This window comes from Syngnathus acus, chromosome 22, assembly GCF_901709675.1.
Source record: "Syngnathus acus chromosome 22, fSynAcu1.2, whole genome shotgun sequence".
Lineage (NCBI taxonomy): Eukaryota > Metazoa > Chordata > Actinopteri > Syngnathiformes > Syngnathidae > Syngnathus > Syngnathus acus.
Window position 1 is genome coordinate 3,665,661 of NC_051106.1, and position 21,239 is coordinate 3,686,899.

The 21,239-nt window shown below is 40.2% G+C and overlaps 2 protein-coding genes across 3 annotated transcripts in view; one reads left to right on the top strand and one right to left on the bottom strand.

Moving 5' to 3' along the window:
• Window positions 1-21,239, top strand: part of dnajc17 (DnaJ (Hsp40) homolog, subfamily C, member 17) — a 43,091-nt gene extending 21,852 nt beyond the window's left edge. Inside the window, exons 11-14 of one of the 2 annotated variants that reach the window (XR_005096222.1) lie at window positions 2,021-2,188; window positions 2,293-2,337; window positions 7,112-7,187; window positions 21,091-21,239. Coding sequence is in view for 1 of the 2 variants with exons in the window: in XM_037240992.1 (XP_037096887.1) it covers window positions 2,021-2,146 (126 nt within the window). In the remaining variant the exon portion in view is untranslated. Of the gene's footprint in view, window positions 1-2,020; window positions 2,254-2,292; window positions 2,338-7,111; window positions 7,188-21,090 lie in introns of those variants that run through there. The other variant, XM_037240992.1, reaches the window with a different exon arrangement.
• On the bottom strand, window positions 4,618-6,583 carry gchfr (GTP cyclohydrolase I feedback regulator). Its single transcript, XM_037240994.1, has 3 exons — window positions 6,430-6,583; window positions 5,854-5,948; window positions 4,618-5,108 (listed from the first exon to the last, which is right to left on the bottom strand). The coding sequence occupies exons 1-3, from the start codon at window positions 6,463-6,465 to the stop codon at window positions 4,982-4,984; spliced, it is 258 nt and encodes an 85-aa protein (XP_037096889.1). The 5' UTR covers window positions 6,466-6,583; the 3' UTR covers window positions 4,618-4,981.

The window sequence follows — 21,239 nt, forward strand, 5'->3', positions numbered from 1 at the left end:
AGAAGCTATGACTACAATGCGGCCCGCCAAAAAAGTGAGTTTGACACTCCTGATCTAATGGCTTTAATGAGTAATCCATTGTCAAATACAACCTGGAACACCTTTGTGACTTCAAGATTAGAATCCAATAACCATTTAATGTTTAATCTAAAATAAAGTGCAAACTCATCGTCACTCCATTTCGGTTTCCCAAATTGTGAGCCAGGCATTCATGTATCTCAATTGAAAATTAAATCGAATAAGTGCTAAAATCAGGGTTTAAAATCTCTGTTTGGTGTTCTTTTTGTTTTTTTGGGGTTCTGTTGATAAAACAACTTGCGATAGAAAAACCCAGTGGTCACCTGCATCACGAGCTGCCACCTTCTGTGTCTGAGAAGCAGTATCAGACTATGTGTGTCTATTTGCACACTCTACTGACTCACGACACAGGAGGTATTCATGATGTCATGACTGGCCTGGGGTCAGCCTGATGTGTGCTGTTTTGAGGCCTAGCCATGTGCTGATGTCACAGTGCTAATCCTCCACTTGTTTCAGTGTGCGTGTGTGTTTGTTTTACTGCCATCCTGCCTCTGCGGTGGCCTTGTTCCCGCCTCCCTTGACTTTGCACAGGCCCCCTTGTTTTTGTTTTGTGGTCTCCTACTCACTGTGGGCCCCGGCATTGTAACGACGCACGCATGCATGCCTATGTTGAGTTAACAGTGTGATGCACCGGCTAAACATGTACATTGTTAGTCCGCACAGTGGGCACGGAAACATCATTTAGTCTTATAGGAAATGTGTCACACAGTGCCTGGAAAACATCTGACTTCCCTGACATAGCCTAGTAATGAAAAATTACGTAGATCTGTTCTGACATGCAGGCCATGATAGTGACCATTAGAGGGCGGAGTGGAGTTCACTTTGGGTGCGCATTTCCAACAGCTTGCTTGTGTACTTGCTTGCTTTGAGGATGCGAGAGGTATTTAGCCCATCTAATGGCGTTTGCGTGATATTTCATCGTTACGTGTCAGACAAGGGGCTTGAGCTCACATTGCTGGAATGATAATAGCAGCTTTCCTCAATCCTGGGGCCGCATCGTGAGGGGAGTAGTGGGGAACTTCCCCTCACCGACCCACTCCTCTTCCTCAACACTTCCCCTCATTCGCTCAGCATATGGATGCTGGAGTCCCCCCGTGATGCTTTCCAGATGCCGTAGTCCTACATCTCCTCTTTGGATCGCTGGAGTTCTTCCCCAGACCTTCACGCACAGGCCCACTTGATCTCTCCTGCAGTACAATGTCTCGTTAAAGAGACACTTCCTTGGCCCGCCAGACTTTCTGGCTATGATCACATGAAACAACGGCTTTCTCTGAGGACACTTGGCCACCAAACCCTAAAAAGAAATGGTCAATTATGCTAACATTTACAATAATTACTTGACTTCCATCTTTGTGGGCTCTGTTTGTGCTGCTCGGTGTGTGTGACATCCTTAATCGCACAAATTGTGTGTGCGTGAGTGTCCAAGTGTGAGCAAGTAACATGTAGCCTATGTTCCAGTAAGGAGAATCTCTCGGTCTCATTGTGCAAGCCCAAGTCTCGCAAAGCAATCAAGCATACATTTTTGGAGGCTAGGCCACTGCCAGGCCTGATGCAGGCCGCATAATGACCTCCGGCAACGGAATTACCCTGTCACACTTGCTCTCCAGGCTGCTGTCTCAGGCATGTTCACCCTGCCTGCCGCCGTGGCGATGGTTAAGGAGATGACAGTATGCAGAATGGTTGTGAAAGCAAACACAGTGAACGGTGACAGTGTTGTGTCTTGGTTGCCCTGTGAGGCTGTTGCCATGAAAGAAAGAAAAAAAAAAACTTCCTAACTGGTTCTGCCAGTCTAATATTTGTTTGAGATTCATTCGATGCAAGGTTTTTGGAAAAATAATACATTTTATATTGTATTGCCTATCACACGTGACAATTAAGCTGTTATCATTCTGATGGACCAATTTTGTTTTTAACAGTGTGTGTCTGTGTATTCTTTCTCCAGGGCTCTCTGGCCAATGAACGCGACTACGAAAGTGTGGTGATGATGAAGATGAGACAAGCAGCTGAGCGACAGCGTCTCATTGAGCAAATGCAAAAAGAAGACGACGAAGCAAGAGCTATGTCCTAGCATCAGAGGACAGCAGCCAATAAACACAACACCTGTTTTAAGGTTTCATTTTTCATTGTGTTCTTTTGTGTCAAATCAGGCAAATAAATCTTTCATGACCACAGAAAGTTTGTCATTTTAATTGGCTTGCTGTTTTTCTCCTCTAGAGATTCAGAGTTAAGTCATGTGGGCTCACAGATAGCACAAAGCAGGTATGGAATGTTCTCCATAAAGTCTTAGATATTGTATGGGTGCATGATTGATCACAACATTTTAGCGTGCACAACCAACAATTTAAATTGGCTGAATGGTTTCTTTATTTCACAAGCTTCCTTTCTTTCCTCCTGATGTAGGAAAATTGAACAATATATTCTCATGCAGAATTGTTAAACTCCTGAAAGTGAAATGTAGTTGCAATTTAGTCATTGTTGAAACCTTAATGTAATTAAATGGGTATGATTTATCTGGCAAAGCGAGACACCTCTTCAATGTAGCCAAAATCCCTCCGCTGCGTCATGCCCCATGCACTTGTCCAGTAACTCAGTGAAAGCAGCTGAGATGCATAACCATCCAAACCACAGTCCGTGACTACGTGGAAGTTATTTCTCCCCCACGAACCAACCCTCAAGCTAACCTTGGAATGTTATACGTATGTAATACAGTGTAAACACACAACAAGACCATCCATCATTGCTTTGACTGATTCAAAACATTCCTTTATTTTGAGGCAGTGAAGCAATTTGAAACATCAATTTAGCTGTAAATTATTTTAACACTATTTTATTATCGAAGCAAATGCTGATAGCTCTGATTAGCCTTTGGCTTTCATAGGAACGTCCTTTGGCTGCCGGTTCAAAGTAGCTCATTTGCTGTGGAAATTCGGCTAGCCTAGCTGCCAAGTCATTGACTGTGAAACACAATGTTAGGGTGTTTATTATGTTAGTTAACTGTTACATAACAGCGGCGTGGTACAAACGGGCTTGCTCAAAAACCCATTTGTACAAATAAGCAGAGTTCCTTTTTAAAAAGAAAAGAAAGGAATAGGCAAAGGATAAAAGATTGTGTAATTTTACACTTGAAAGGTGGGCATCAAACTCCAGTGACCCAACTAATTATATATTAGTCACAAATGAGTCACAATTAGAACCTTGCGCTCGGGCTAAATTTTACAGTAAATACTAATAACTGGTGTTAATCACTTTCCGGTGTCCATGTCCAAAAAAAGATGCTCCAGAATAAAGTGTTTAGTGGCAGTTGGTTTTAATCTGCACAAACAAAAACACAAATTGCATTTTGCAAGTGTGAATAAAGTAAAATCCATATTGCCCAAGGTTTTATTGAGCAAATTTAAAACCCCCAAAATTAAATATCTCCAAAGCCTGATCAGTGTCCAAAATACTGTTTAGGGACACACAAAGCCATTGATTAAATTTTGATATTGACCAGTGTATTTTGTTTGGAATCCTCTTTGATCGTCAGCCTAACAAGTACACAAAACAGATGTGATGCTAAAGGAATGGGGAAAGATTTTTATTTTTGGAATTTTCTAATTGTAGGGGAAACCCGGACAACATCTTCATCTCAATGCACTTTATCATATATTATTAGTCAAAGCGGTATCACAGGGACAAATTTGTCAATCCAAACTTTGCTTTTGTTATTAGATTGCGTGTGTGTCAATGAAGAATTATATTTTTTCAAATAGACATTTTTTCCTCTTTATTTGAGATTTAATGGTGTAAGTCAGCCCATGCGGTGGCTTTTTCTGCAGACATTGCGTTATTTAGGAGCCACATAGTGGTTTCACAGCATCCAACCTCTCCCTGCCACTCCCACCTCTGCCGTGTGGCTTTGTTACACAATGTCCAGCTGCGGAACGTGGTGGTGCGGTGGAAGACATCTGCTCTTCTCCTCCTGCAATAGCCCTTCATCACATGGGTTTATTTATGTGGTGGATTTCTTTTTTTTTTTGGAACAACAGAAAAAAAGTCCACAAACAAAAATCTGTTCGAATGACAACAGAGGAAATGCAATTACAAGAAACCGATTCACCGCCAGACCTGCTCTGAGCACACGATGGCTTGCACGCAAAGAGGATCACCCTGTTGTGCTGCCGTTTTTGTCAGCCTTCACCAGAAAAACCTTTGTGTATCTTCCTTCTCTTTGACTTCCTCGTACTGCCTCAGCTGAAGATGTCTGCCGTGTCTGTAGATGTACAAAAGTGTCTGCACTAGGGGTGTAACAAAAACTGATTTGAACAAAAAAATCTGTTGCGATTTAAGAGATGTGAGCGCACCAAATAGAATTGTTGCACTTTAAACTTTGTCAAAATAAGTATCAAATCGTCTCTTAGCGGCTCAATGTAGTGCTAGGCATTAGGGACAGAATTTCATATCTCAGGATTAAATAGATTTTTTTTTAAATAAATCAGATCTACTTATCATTAGAACATACTGTCCATGATTACTCATGCAATAAGGACACAATAAAGCGACACTTAAGTATTTAATAACAAGCATTTGAAAGTTCTGCAAATCATTTGGCAACATTACTGTCGATACAAACTAACCACGCACAATATTTCACTCCCTAAATGTACATTTGGTCATCATTAGTAAATTAAATAAACAGAATGGAAGAAATCATATGTGTAGGATCATATTTCACTTTTCTAAATTTGTTTGCCTGTCATTGGCTGGCAACTTGTAGATTGGCTTAAGCTCACCCACAACCCTAAATGAGGACAAGCACTATAGAAGACAGACAGATAGATAACTTGGCAGCTTTGAAAATTCCACAGTGAAGGAAAAAAAAAACTTTTTCAAGATGTTTCCAGGTCCACCTGTCGAAATGTCATTATGGCTCCTTGTGAAGGCACCACACAAGCGTTTGCCCTACTCCCGTCATTGTCAGCATGCGGAAGCCTATCTTCTCCAGCTTGTCCAACACCAGGCGAGGTGGCTCGTCCACATGGTACTCTGAACTAAATAAGATAAACAGAGTTAATCTCCGGTGCTGTCTGCAGATGTGGGTTCTCACTCAACTTTGTTTGAAGGCTCGAATCTTGTTAATTGTTCTGCAGTTTGTTCACTTCCTTCCACACCTTCGTTCATTTCCCAGCAGCGTTTGGATCTTGTTGCCAATGACAACAACTCCCTAGCCTAGCCTGTTTCCCATCACACTCACTGGCCTTACTCAAAATGTGCAAAGAAGCACTCTTCCCCTTCTTATTACATAAGTGGTCCCGTACTTTCGGATATACCGTATTTTCCGCACTATAGGGCGCACCTAAAAACCTCCAATTTTCTCAAAAGCCGACAGTGCGCCTTATAATCAGGTGCGCCATATATATGGACCAATATTGAGCCACTATAGCAGGCGTGTCCAAAGTCCGGCCGCGGGCCAAATGTATATATCTTATATATGGACAAAGTTTTCAAATGGGCCATTCCTTGAAGGTACGCCTTATAATCCGGTGCGCCTTATAGTGCGGAAAATATGGAACCTGTTTTTTGATTTATTGCCACTTTAAATTTCAAACCATTTTCTACATGTAATAGTATGAAAAAAAACGGAACACTTGCGAGCAGTATCAGGAACAAGTCATTAGACTTTATTGACTGCACGCTGAATGATCCATCCCGCAAATATATTTTTTTACAAACTATTCCCTGTTGCGGGAACTTCTTTAAATCATGAAATGGCGAGGCACGCATTACACTACTCACAAATTATTTCCCAGCATGGTTGTTTTCCTTGCTCCCAAGTAATTCATGACAGCTGGATCAGAATACTCATCTCCCACATTGGTTGGGCCATTTTCCTGAAAGACAGCATTGAAGCAGGTTTACTTGATTTCTGTGAGTAGTGTTGCAACGTAGTTGTACAACTCAAGTTTTCACTGGCAGGTGTGGATACTAATCCTCAAATAAGCAAACCGGCTATAAATAGGTGATCCAATTCTTATAGCCGTGCAGTGAGTTATGCAGGCAACAAAGGGATCTAGGGAAATTTTAAATGAATCTTTTACAAATTTACTTTTATGTTTTATTTTGTATATAAAAAGTGTAATATAATGGAGCTCTAATGGTGATGTCTACTATCTCCTGATTTTAATATGCCATAAAAAAAAACTTGTTCTGCAGCTTCTGCACATTGCCCCCCCCCCCCCCCCCCACATTGATTTGTAGCATGCCCGATGTTGCGAGGCCAATTTAAAAACACAACTGACGTGCAGCTCCACCCACATGACACAAAGTACAACATGAGACATGACAAAAACAGCACACACTGTCTTTACCCACCAGTCTGATCTGCGTGCTGATCAGTATGTAAGGCATGTCTCTCCCGTAGTTTCGCAGCCCTATTCCCACGAGTAGACAGCCAGGAGGTTCCTCAGACGCGACAGTTCCCCCTTTTGCAAGTTGCGCTTCTGCCGACAGCTATTTGCAGAATGCGGAAACACCCACCACGGTGGACCAATCACAGCGTCCCTCTGCGTGACCGTGTTATGTCACTTGGGATTCATACATTTGAAGCAAACCTTCATCGTGCTTTTTCTAGCTCTATTTACAACCACTTTATTAAATAAAAGGGCATTATCTTATGACAACCTCTGTAAGAGCGTTCATGTGGATTCATGCATTTCCAAACAAAACACTAAACACGAATCAGAATGTTGTAAATTATAGTGATTGTGATTAATGGATCATATTGAGAAGTATCTTTTATTTTACACCATATTAAAAACACCTTGTAGCATGTAACTTTAGATAAATACATTTCATCACGAGTACTACAAAACATAGTTAAACCACCATATTAAATTCAACATCTTGCCATATTTAAAAATCATGTAATTAAATAGTAAACTGGATTTCATTTGACTGTTGTTGCACATTCCCCTTCACATCATTTAAATTAATGTTTGTGCATATTGATGTCAGCATACATTTACTATTTCTGTGGATGTAATTTCCTTTTCAGAGATGGATCAATTTCATCCAGGCTGCTAGATCATCTCTGACGGGAGGAAATGAAAGACCACAGGCAAACAAGCGAGGTAGGTAGTGATAAGATCAATAATAAATGTGATGTTCTCAAAGCCCATGTGAGCTGGACATTATCCTTGTGTTGTACTGAGGGATAAAAGTTATTTCAGGTACAATTTGTGTTTCATTGTTTGAACTATTCTTGGACATCTGAACAAACCAGATCTCATCCGTCACTAGTTTGCTTTTTGGTTAGTATGATCCAGTTCCTCTTGTGTTGTTTATTGTTGAAAGCCTCAGACACAACAATGGTTTGAACCAACCCGAATATATCAGCAGCTTTCAATCTGGAGGCCGTACACAGGTGCTCCTTGAGAACAGCTGAGAATATTGCCACCTACTGGCCTCTGAGATCATTGTCATCCAAAATATGTACAGTACAGTGCGGTACAGTACAATACTTTCTACTCTATTACTTAAGGTATTAATGGATAACATTCCACTTACATTAAAAAAAAAAGTTTGAAACAAAGAGAGAGAAAAAAAAAAGCCAATAATTAAAACCCCCATAAAAATTGCTTTTACCCCCCAAGATCTTCCTGTACTGCTTTAGCTCATCTGCTGCTGGTTATTGGCACCCTTAGTCACCTCCTTTTGAGACCTCTGATGACAAAGGAGCGCATCCCTGCTGGATCCACAGGAAGCTGTTTGAGAAAAGGCCCTTAAATCTTCTCAGCTAGTGTGCGATGTGATTTTAAAAGGATGCTCAATTGCATTTCTAAATCGTCTGTAACCTAACAAAGCTCAAGACAATTTTGTTTTCAAGAAAGTCAGAAAAGTATTACGATAACAGAAAGTTATATTAGAAGGAAATAGTTTAACCTTGCTTTGTGCACTCAGGCTCAATCGAGCTGGAAGACTGTCAAATTGTTATTATAATAAGGCGGAGTGGTATTATTTGAAATGACCGAGCGCGGGCCAATTTTCCCCTTTCGTATTCTATTACAGGCTGATATTATATTTTCATCAAGTAGGTGAGTGATGATATTGAAAGCTCCCGGTTTGGTTTTATTGTTTATTGTCGACAACCTCTTGCCGCGCCGTGCTGCCTAGCAACACTTCATTCCATGGTCTCCTCCCCTCAGCAGATACACGATGAATGGGTTTGATGACAGTGCAGCTTGAAAAAGGCTTTATTTGTGAACCTAATGAGGACAAGCAATATAGAAAATGGGCAGATGGATGAATATGGGAAAGATGCACAGAAGTGGCAAAAGCACTCACACTCTTCACTTTCCTCCATGTCATTAATCCCTGTTATTTTCTTTATGTCATTAAGGTGCATATTTTCAATCAGTTGTATAATCTTTGGTGGTTAAGAATTGAGCCTATTTTGACAATGCAGTGTCAGAACGCAGATATCGCTTTACAAATGCAGGCAATAAAATTAAATAGTCGGCCGAAAAATAAATCCTCAAATAAAGGGTAGACGCCCCCTGTTTGATCATTAAGATTGTTTTTGTTTTGTGGTTAGAATTGTGGAAAACAAAAAAATGCTCATCCAAATTGGCTGTGTTGAATGACGTCTTCCCGATACTTCCTACTTAATTAAGAGTTGTGTCTTGTCGAGTATGATTATTTTCCACGAATATAGTGCATCGTAAACACGTGACACTTAGTAGGCCTAATCATTCTTAATAAAACAAAGTCAGTGTCTGGCAATGCCAAATTGATCCTGCTCAGACATCCCCGTAGACACGCACACAGCACTGACCCCCGTTGTGATAAATGTGGCAGACAGATTTTGTTGAACGAGTGGGTGAAAAAGCCAACCTCCTAAACCCATCGCTTTAATCAGTAGGCCAACTGGGATGGCTTGCTCAGTGTGCGTTTAAGTGAGATTAACCGTAGGTGTATTCCGGAGTGATATTACCAAAATTCAGCAGACAAATTTAAACTGTGAGAGATGCAAGACACCCGTCGGCCCTCTGATAAATGGGGTGTTAGGGTTATGCACCGTATAGGTTTACATCTCCTTAATTGTGATTAATCGCTATATTAGGTGGACATGTGTTTCTTCTTGAGACTCCTTTATTTGGGCCTTTCCCCGCAAAGAGCTTTGCAGGAGCTCCGCTGCGAAGAGATAGATCATCAAGATCCTTTCTTTTGCTGTTTTACAGATTACACTCCACAATTTACGTAAAGTGTCTGTGAGTTGATGATATCCAGCAGCCTTTAGTTCTCCTTTCCGCCACTTGGCTCCGTTTATTTTTTTTCTATCCTTAGCACTACGTTTTCTGCCACTTTTTATAATAGATGGTTACACAATGCAGCACATGATAGCTGCATGTACATAATGCTGTCAACAGGTAAACATTTGTCTGGATAATATCAACATTTGGTGCCAGTCGTTTGTTCTGGGATGTTTTATCCGAGTGATTACAAGCGATGATGTCAGGAAATTGGAACAATATTCTCTTGCACGCTTTTATCCCATAGTCTCAATTCAGACCTCACAAATAGAATCAACTGGAATCTTACCAACAAGAAATAAAATGTACAATTACAATATTAGTTGTAGGTACAGTATGTTCTGCAGTCTTATGTTGACTTATTTTTTTTACATCATATCTGAATTGTGCATTTCCTACACAATAAACATTTTTAGGACTAATTATCATTATTTATACTAAAATTGTTTTATAGGGAAAGGGAAAACCTTTAAATTGGTAGCAAAATCTCATTGGTAGGAGCACATTATTTTCATTATATACATTTTTTTATGCATAAATAATGTAACGTAATGTGCAATTTCATATTTTCAATAAAATCAACGACATCAAAATAACCCATCAAAACCAATGCAAGTAAATACATGCAAAAATTATAAGTGGTACATAAAGCGAATTGATACAATTGAAGCATGCGTGGCTATACTATATTTAATTTTACAAATTTTTCTTTGTTAAAAATGATCAAATCACCACTTTGAACCAACCTGGTTCTGTTTTCACAGTAAAACCCCTCCAAAATCTCTTGCAGGACTGACAGCACGGATGCATGCGGCTTAGCCTGAGTCACATCATGATTCCCATCAGGCCCATGGTCATCGCCATGATTTTATTATAATGCGGCAGCATGTGTTTTTTGTTTACGAACAAGTTGGGAATACGTAATCTGCTCAGTATATCGCAGCAGCTTCACTTCAAGAGAAACGGCTCCTCTTAGAGAAACAAGCCTGACAATGAGCTTGGCAACAGGGACGGGACAGCTTGACTTTGTTTAATGCGTAGCAGGCGGCTTTCCCTCTTTGCACCGGGTGGTTTACACTGAAACATTTCGAAACACTTGTACGCCAGCGTGCGTTGCCATTATTCCAGGAGCACTTGATGTCATGTATTTCTCTTTTCAGTCACGATGGCTACTTGTTATCTACCGCTGAACTCTCCACCTGACTTGACGTTGTTTAGATTTATTTGGACTGTTAAATTTTGTGCGTCAGCAGACATTACATTGTCCCAACTGAAGGCCTGAGATGGTTTTCCATGAATAAATCAGTGCATGCTTCAAAGGATGAGCCCGACTGTCTGCTAAATGTACTGTTTTATCCAGATTATCCAAAAGCAGAGTAGTATTTAATATTGCAGTGCAGTTGTCAACTATTGCGAAATAGGACCATTTCAATTACCCTGGCCTTGAAAACATAACTGGAAAGAAAATAATCAGACAACAAATGTCCATTATTTGTCCGTGATGTCATTCATTTAAAGTCTTATGAGCTTTCCTTCTTACGTTGGGTGTCCCACATCCTTCAGTGACTGTAAATCACGGTGACACATTTAAGCAAATTTATATACCATATACAAAAACATTTAGACATTAACGCACTTAGAATATACCGTATTTTCCGGACTATAAGGCGCACCGGACTATAAGGCGCACCTTCAATGAATGGCCCATTTTAAAACTTTGTCCTTATATAAGGTGCACCGGACTATAAGGCGCACCATTAATGCATCATGTCAGATTTTTAATCCAAATCATTCTCCATTTTATCTTTTTTATTTCAACTTCAGATGCAACAAATTATTTTATAATCACAAAATAATGATCCATAGTCTTTTTGATTCATGATTCATAGTCTTCAGCGGGCCACTTATGATTGATTTCATGACACAATGCTTCGGGCCAATTTAAATTTAGGAATTTGGCTCATATATAAGGCGCACCGGACTATAAGGCGCACTGTTGGCTTTTGAGAAAATTTTAGGTTTTTAGGTGCGCCTTATAGTCCTGATAATACGGTACTAAACACACTCGCAACTCATACTGCCCTAAGCCTAGCTAGCCTCCCACACATTATTTCCCAACATAAATTGTAAATAAAACAAGCAAGGTCACAGCAACTCTTTCATCCACTTTCATTTCTTAGTAGTTTGAATGTCTATAGCTTTATACGCACACGCACAAACATGCTGTTTTCATTTTACCAAGTGATAAACTTGAGAAGAGAGACACACGCGATCTTTAATATGGTGTGGTTGCTCTTTCTCCAGATTAACGGTTGTGACACTTATCTAATTCATAATTTGCTGCCTTTATTGCAGGCTGTCACCGAGGTACAAGGTCACTGAGCAGACATGAACACCCACATTGACGCACACGTACGTGAAATATGCTGAAGACGTAGTGGTATTGCTTGCAGGCACTTTGGGGTCTGTTTCTACTCAATGACTGTGTGAATGGTTGCGTTGTCTAAGTGTAAATTGCCCTTTCGCTAAAAGTCAACTTTGATTGTCTCCAGTTCTCTGAGATTCTTAACATTGCTAAGCGGTGGAGAAGAATGATGGATGGACGGTTGGATGGAGAGTGGGCTATTTGTTTAGCATTTTTATCTCACCCTCTCCCTCTCACTGACTTTATTAAACAAAGTGTGGGCCTGAGAAAGGAAGTTTAACACAGTATATAATCCAGAACCCTCATCTTATCTTTGCTCTCCTCTTTGTTTTCATACCCTCTTCCTCCCACATAAAAGTCTTCCAGCAAAAGTGTCATTAATTTTCCTGTTCCTGTAAAAAAGCACACATTCCCGATAGCAATAATTCAGATCCTCCTTATCTCCTGTCAGCGCTCACGATGGTGAAACATTTGCAGATAAAACTTTCCTCCTACTTTAGCAATGGACAATAATGTTGCTGTCACGTGAAGATCATGACATGAGAACATCTTGATTTTTTTTTTCAAAACAGCTTACGTCCCATAACCGTTTATGTTTAGATGAGCAGTCAAAACTTTGCGCTAATAATAAAACAATATTTTCATGGCAGGTTAATAGAAGCTACCGTAATTTTCGGACTATAAGTCGCACCGGAGTATAAGTCGCACCAGCCATAAAATGCCCAAAAAAGTGAAAAAACCCCATATATATGTATATAAATCGCTCCTGAGTATAAGTCGCCCCCCCACCCAAACTATGAAAAAAAACCGCGACTTATAGTCCGAAAATTACGGTAATTTTTCCTCACTAATTCATCATCAACACACACATTCAACAATATTAAAAAAAAAACATCAAAATGAATACAATCCTAGGAAGCGATTCAGAAAAAAAAGTCACAATAATAGAGAAAAAGCAATGTGCAGTGGAGTACATACACTCGTCCCTTCAGTGCCCTCTAATGAGTTAATCAGACCAGAATATTGAGCAATGTTCTGGCAAAGCATCCCCGCTATTGCAATACCAAAACTGGACCGACATCAGACGAACTTATTTGCAAGATGACCTTCGACAAAATAGCCCATGATATTATTCTTTTCAGTGCTGAGAGATCCTGTGGTGTTCCAGGAAAGCAAAGCTTGTCTGGGAGCACTTGTATTCAAAAGCGCAGATGGTCCAACCTCGTCCCTTCCCCATCCCTCCATCTGCAGGCCAAATTTCCTCTCTTCCAGCTTGCCCTCTCTTTGCATCCACTCCTCCCGTTTTCAAATATTCCCTCTCATCACGGCCTTGGCGACTGCTTCCCATCATCCTTCTCGGAGCCTGGGGTGAGGTGGCTGCTTCTTATTCCAGGTCGGAGCCTTCCCAACTGGGCCACTAGCCTAATGAATCATTTCCTCTGCGATATAGTGAGAAAATAACTTGAAGAAAGTGATTCGTCATGAAGCCCTCGTGCCCTCTCGTCTTTACTTTGTGGTAGAGCCACTTTGTATACACATACACATGCGCACCCAAACAAATCAAGGAGGACTAAGAATGTGCACATATTTGTGGTGTTCTTTTTTTTCTTTCATAGGCAGCTACCAAGTCCCCCAAAAGCCACAAACTTGTTTTTTGTTTTTTAAATCCCATTTTAACATATGCATATCAGATGTGTCTGTCATCTATCAGTGTCCTCTCTGCGCCTTGTGCAAAAACAAATGGGCCCTTGCAAGGCAAGGCAGATTTATTTTATTTGCATAACACAATTCACAAATGGAGTATAGTAAAGTTGACAGGAAGCCGACGCAGAGACTCGAGCATAAGACGGATTCGAGTTACGTTTCCGAGGTGCAAGGGTGATGATGTTATTGATTTAACGTAGCTGTTCAAGCCATGCCGTGCGTATCATTGCGAAAACACGCTGCCACTCATCATCATATACGTATAATACGAAGACGTTTATGCAATCAGTCACACAGCCTCGTTTGAACCTTTCCGAACGGACTCGTACAAACATCCATGCTCAGCCTGCTCTCTGTCACGTACCATCCCTCTGGCTTTGCCGACCTCCCTGCTGCACAAGATGTGTGACTTGGCAGTACTTTGCGTACGTGTGTGCACGTGTGTGTGTGTGTAAGAAAAAAGGGAAAGTGTGTAGGAGAGATGCTGAATGCTTTCTGCACTATATTAAATGTGTGCAACATGGATCTGGGGAAGAATTAAGGAAGATTGCATAATGTAATTGTAAAACTTACTTCACTAATATATTATTGGGAGAAAAGACGTAATTAAATAACAGTCAGAAAATTTGATGGCAATTTAATTCACATATTTTTGTGAAAATGGGTAATAATTAAGAGCATTTGACCAAAATGAATAAGAAAAAAATGTCAAAATGTAATCAAATGTAGCTAGTCACATTATTGAAATACTTACACTATTACTTTTTCAACAGGGCAGCATGGAACTGTAACCAATTAGATTTCCTAAGTAATCATCCCACCAATGTTTGTGTTTCTGTTAAGCACCATTAAACAGGTGGCTCCACATTGCCGTTCAAGCAGACACTGGAACCGCAGCGCCCGACCTGGCGTCTTAGTTTTGTCTTTATCTGTATGCAAATGAGCCCCCTCCACCATCCATCGACTGTTTTTGAACTCTCACTTTGCCCCCCTTTGGCTGTTTGACTTGGCCGCTGGCCCGGGTTAGCACACACATTTTTGTCCCCCAGTTACGCTCATTTGGGGGGGATTACTTTTTCTTTCATGCATGCTCTGCCTTCCTGTGTAGTTCCTCTATTTAAATCCCACCCCCACACGACCTTCGGGCTTCTTGTGCCACCCATCTCCATAGAATGCCAGGTGAGGGAATGAGTCGGATTAGGAACATGGAAAATTTCATTTTCTCTTAGCACTTACCTGTGGAATGTGACATGCTGCAACCACTTCAGCATCAGTACGGCATTAATAAAATAATTCTTTGAGCCCAGTTAGGAATTTGACAAATCAAGTATAAAATTCCTCAAAGGCAATGTGGGCCTTGAAAACTTTAAAAACATTCAGTATTTCACTGTTGCAATTGACAACCCAATAAAACAGACTCAATAATTGCATTAATTGTCATACCTGTATTGTATTGTTATTTAATTTATCAAGTGTGTAAAAACCCAAGGCTACTGTAAACATAGCATTAATTTGGAGTTTGGAATAAATTATTTAAAAAAATATTTACTGAAATTAACTACAAACTGAAATATGATATTTCCGAAACCACAGCATATTACATTTTTGCACAATTTCCGACAATTGTATTTTTATTTAACAAATTTTAATGCTCTCCAGTTCCATCCCCAGCATTATGAAATGTTTTATTAAAGGTCTTACATCAGCATTTTTTTTTTTTTATTCAAGTGAGGGATTATCGTAATTATTTGTTTTTAACCAAATAAAACCTCTTTCATCCTTAACAGTAATATATTAGGAACAAAAAAAAAGAAATCCTTTCTAGTTTTTTTATTCAAGTGAGGGATTATCGTAATTATTAGTTTTTAACCAAATAAAACCTCTTTCATCCTTATCTCAACAGTAATATATTAGGAACAAAAAAAAGAAATCCTTTCTAGTTCCAGGAAACCTTCATGAAATTTGCCTGACATTTGTCATCCAACGAGTAGAAAATGGCAAATGGATTTAAATTGACTCTGTTTCTGCAATTCTGTCATCACCATGCATTTACTTTTTTTCAAAACTCAGCTATGAGGTCAAAAGATTTTATATACATTTAGTCCCTCTTTCCATAAACATTTCCATTCCCATCCACCACTGTCAAAAATTCAGCCTGAGTGCAGAAACATTACGGCTTTATCCAAAAGTGCCACCAATACAGCGAGTCATTTTGATGTGTCTATAAGGCAGACATGTTTTCCTGGCTTCGATGTTCCAACATTTTATTCAATAATTACTTGCAAATGTGTGACTTTGTTGGAATGTCAGACAGACCTGATGAAAGCTCACTTCCCTTTTCACATACACAATCACACATTGGTTAGCAACATAAATCAGTGCTTGGGAGACTTGAGTGAAAGTCATAATGATGTGTTATGACATATAAAGCACTATCATTCGATTGAGTTTGACTGCTCACAGGCAAGATGATTGCTTCTAATTTACTGTATATTATCATTTTATTTTGGTTTTGGAGTTGTTCTTGGCAACGTGACAGGAAGCGAGGCTGTTGATGAGGACAGTGAGTGTGTTGGAGACATGCGATGGAAGCCGGGGATGACTGCTGAGTCGTTTTTCTGTCCAGCTGATTTTGTGCAGAGTAAAAAGCAAAATTATAAAATGTAGTAAGATAAGAAAATTAAGATTTGAATGTATCTGGAATCTGGAAAAACAGTGGAAGAAAGACCGTATGGTTTTTACCAGTTCTTATCCAATAAGAAACATTTTCTAACCTTAAAAAAAATCTCAATATTGTCAGCCCTTCGATATCTGATTTTCTTTCTTTGAAATTAAAACAAATCTCGTAATATTATGGAAGTGGATACGTCTGGACTCTAGCCTTGAATATATTTCTCCTTTGAAATCAACCAAGTTCTTCATTTTCTTAATCAGACCTCACATTCTACACCAGCATCACTACTTAGTTTTGATGATTAGTCATAAATCAGTGACGGACTCCAAGCAAGAGCCTTTTCGTGCAATTGTTTATGCATTAAAAGAACGTGTGACGGCCTCATGGGGACATGCCAAATGAGTGCTATGGGATATGAGCGCTAGGATTTCATTGTTTCCAGAGTTTCACCTCCCCCCTGCAGGTTATGTAGAAAGTGCTGTTGTTTCAGCTGCTCTCTTCGGCAGGACACAAGCAGACTCATAAATTTTAATATGTCCAGAGTGAGAATGCAGCAAGGATGTATCCATCAAGGTAGCATGGAGTAATCATTTCTCTTTTGAATACACTGATAATAGAAAAGCTAGAACTGCATCATATCGACAAGTGACAGAATTTCCGCTTTGCGAGGCAGATGTGCTAGACGTCAATTCCGAATGTAGCTAGCACCCGCAACCCTAACGATAAGCGCTGTGGGGTCGGATTGCAGAACATTTCTCTTTCTTTTTCCCAACTGAGCCATAACAAAACTCCGATGCTGTTTTTTCCCTTCCTCTCCGATCCTTGGAATGATCACATGTCCCAGGAATAACAAATATCGTCCAAATTTAGGAACACTTGTCATGATTTTGAAAAGTGGCTGCCGGGGGGGATTAAGAATTTGAAAGAGAGTCATGATTGGATTCAGGTTAGTTAGGATAAAGATGACTGCGGAGCGGTTACTATTAGAGGAGGGCCGATGGTTCCTACCACCGTGATTTTGTGTCTGAAATGTTTCGGACATTTGTGTATTCTTGGACTTAGTTGGTCAAACTAACAACCATGCAGGCAACAAGCCTTCGTGGTATATTTCTGAGAACACAAAAGCTGCTGGGCCCCTTTCTATATAAATTCTCCTGGACCAAGTCCAAAAGCTAAAAGGGGAAATGGGGGCAAAGCGGATTGAACGATTGTTGGCTGCAGCTCCTGGCAGCTTTTTTGACCATTGTGATGATGAAAGGCAGGATGAAGAGAAAGTGAGAGCGAGTGAAAGAAAGTGCAGAATGTCTTATTTTTGCTGGCAGAGGAGTGGATGGCTACCTTGGAAGCAGTTCTCAGCAGAGGCTCATACGTCTCCTTTCCTGGCAGACAACACGGCAGGGGGTGGGAGTGAGCGTGGGAGGAGTAAAAAGAAGAGAGCAGGGAGGCTTGCGGTGGTATGCCGCGACGCCTGTGCTACTAGAGAGTCAGCCAAAGTCCAGCGCTGGCTTAATGGTTTCTCCCAACAATGTGATGCTGGTTCGGAGAATTGGAGCAGACACCCTGACTCCTGTCTCTCGGGTGTGCTCTGGGTGGCGCTATTTTTTGATAGCGGAGTTTGTGCATACCTTTTGTTTCACCACGGGCACTGGTTGATTATCCCAACGAAGCAATTATCTGTCGCCGCTGACCTTCGTTATGAGCTCCATCTCCCCCAGAGTGACCTTCTGTAATCATTAGCCCACTGCACCAAAAAATAAAGATGAAAAAGAAATACTCCAGCCGATGATTCACATCTACACACCAAGCAACTTCCACGCAACTCACTGCAGCAGAAAAACTGTGACGTGTTCTTATTGGGAAATGTTTTCATTAATTGACGCACACACAATTTGGCGCAGTCCGGGGTGCGTGCTGAGCAACATGCACCTGAATGTCTCTGCGGCGTTGTTGTCTGGCACAGGCCCGACTGCATTACATAATGCGATGAAGTCACCCGTCACAGGTTGGATGCTGTAATATGTATTTATTGTTGTCATCTGTCGTGCTGTTCTTCACTTAACAGCAATCCAAAATCTAAGTGGTTGGTGCTGGTCGTAATAAGCTTTTTGGGGGGATATGACATACATTGGCAATTCATGGCTTTGACATGTCATATTTTTCCTTTGGCTTACTTTGGTGGACATGATAAAGCCACATAAATAGTCCAAGCATGATCAACTCTGATGTCCCCTCAGTTTTTCCTTGGGAGGATTACAGCTGGGCTTCTCTCACTGGAGGAGAACAAAACCCGAGCCAAGGCTTCTAATGCTGTCGGGCGGCCTAAACGTTGTGTCCAAACCCTTGCAAACATCATCCCTATAAGCTCACTTCATCCTCGCTGTGTTATTCTTTATGATCCACACCTCCGCTCCAGCTCAAGTGGCCTTCTGAGATGCACTTCTTGAAAGGTCTCCCCTCTTACCTGCACAATGATCCTCCAAAACGTCCAATGATTGGGTTAAAGAACAAACAACGACATATTTGAGTTGATGCAATTTGTGTGTTTTTGTTGGAGGCATGTTTATTATTGATATGGTCACATGACACTGAAAAAATATTGTCTCTATCGTCATGCCAGAGGGGGCAGAAGTAGTCACGCTGTGCTGAAGTAGAATAGATGCCTAAGTGAGAAAAGACTGATAAAAGTAAAACTTTTGATTCAATGGCTCAGTTCGGACTTGGAAAGAAACTTTAGTATCAGAGTGAATAAAACTTTGACTTTTAATAGCAATAAAAAAAAACGTATCTGTTTGAGAGCTAGTAAGTATTGCCTTGACTTTTCTCCCATCAAAATGTGTTTCGAACATGAACTGGGTAACCAAAATTAGCTAATGATAACAAAATACATCTTGCTTCAATGTGTTGTTGTTTTTTTATTGTATGATGAATCTTGAAATGCAGAACCAGGTTTTTTTTTTTTTTTGGCTGGCACATGACAAATTCATTCACCACAAATTCTTCTTGTAACATCAAACAATTCCCTTAAATAAGACTAATGATGCTTTCTTGAGTTTTTTGCCACAGTTGTTAGTGCTCTTGGGTTCACGGGCTCCCATGTCGCTGCTGTCCCTGTTTATTTTTCCGCCTGGTAAGACTGCAAGATCTCAAACGATCAAGATCTCACACTGTTGATTTTACCTTTCATCCGTGGAGACTGAAAAAAACTGCTTTGCTAAAGTAAAGTTTAGAAATATTTTCAAATGTAGGGAATAAAAGTAAAAAAGTTTTTCGTGTCCACCGCATTCTGCTGTACGCTAACCGTAATTAATATTTTGTTGAGTTAAAATTTTGTTTAGGCAATTTGCTTGATTTGCTGCTTTCTCAGCATGCATAAAAAGGTACATTATGTCTCAATATGGCCGCTTGTTCAGTGGACAGTGCATATTTCAGGTGCATCTCTAGGGAAAAAGAAATGTCGAGCTGAAGTGAGGCGTGGGCTGCGCCAAAATAGGAGACATCGTCTGCTGCAAAACACAAGGCTATTAAATGCAAGAGGAGCTGTTTGTTTGTAGTTCTTGTTGTTACTGCAACCAAGACAACCAGGCCATAATATTTCCCTAACCCAAAGCATTTTGGGGCATAGGCCTAAACAGGAAAAGCTACTGTTGACTTTGCCAGGGAATTTGTGGAAATAATATACAATTGACCAATTACGTTGTGTTGCTATGTATGAGTAGCACACTGTGAACATATTGAAAAAAAAAATCCATATTATGTCCATATATTATTTTCTTCATCCATCAAAATAGGCACAGTAAAGTGAAAGTGAAGTGAAATTGTGATTCGATTGTCATTCCGAAATAAAACCACTCGTACTGTCAACAACATGCCTGCATGTTCAGAGTCTTAACAGAGCGACATATTTTCAGAAGAGTGGTCAGCCGTTATTCCCTCAGCGAGTGGCGGGAATTCTGTCAGGCAATCAGAGCCCACTACAAAAGGAGAATGCAAAAACAAGCGAAAATTAAACACCGCAGACGCAAATAGCTTTTTGCTGAATTGTTTTGGTCTGGCTGGAAACATTGCTGAGAAGCGAGCTTGGAGCAGAGTTGCGTGAAAGTGACAAGAACGCTTATGCTGCAGTAGCACCGATGAATTATTGGTGGCTGGTTTGATTTGATAAGGCGGCAGGCAATATGCAAGACCGATGTGAGAACACTGTCAAGCTGACAGATGCTGATGCCCCTCCTTTGCTGTCTCTAAATAATCCATATCTTGATCTCATGACACCAAAGTCATCATAATAAGTTGATTTTATCAGATAACTTTTTTCCATCCCGCTAAGTTGATTTGACGCATTGATTCGATACATACATGTGATTCAAGGACGGCTCAATTATAAAGTGGAATGATTCGGTTTGATTCGATTCAATGGAATTGCAGTTCGATATACGATGACTCAGATCAAGAGACTGTGATGCAATGAGTTTTTTTCTTTTCGTTATTTTATATATGAATGAATTTGTCAGTACCATACATTTTCTTTCCATCTATTTAGAAAAAAATAACGACAATTCTACACGTACCTCGATATATTTTAAAGTAGAACACTTTGATCCGGTTTGATTCAATGTCCTTTTTAATCAAAGATAATTTTCCTTCACTTAAAAGTCATCTCAGAATTGCTATTTTCTGAACTGTTATTAAATTTAAAAATGTTAAACGTTTGATTACTGTGAAAGGATTTGTGTGTCTTAAACAGCGTACATACACCCTAAGATGGTTACTTTGTTGACGATTCGCAGAACTTTAAATCATCAGTTTGGGAGGAGATATCAATCTGTTATTGTGTTACGTGATACAACCTCGGGAGCTATAAACCAACAATTTCCAAAATGTATTTCATAACACATCGGCCACCTGCTGTGTCTCTTGAATAGAATCCACGGTGATTGTCCAAAGGAGTGGTTCTGGCTATTCATCATCATCGGGGTCGACTCCTTCGGTCTCCAACACCGCACAAGATTGATGGCCCGTCAACTCTGCTGGACCACCAGGCACTCATGCCTTAAAGTTCCACAAAGACTTA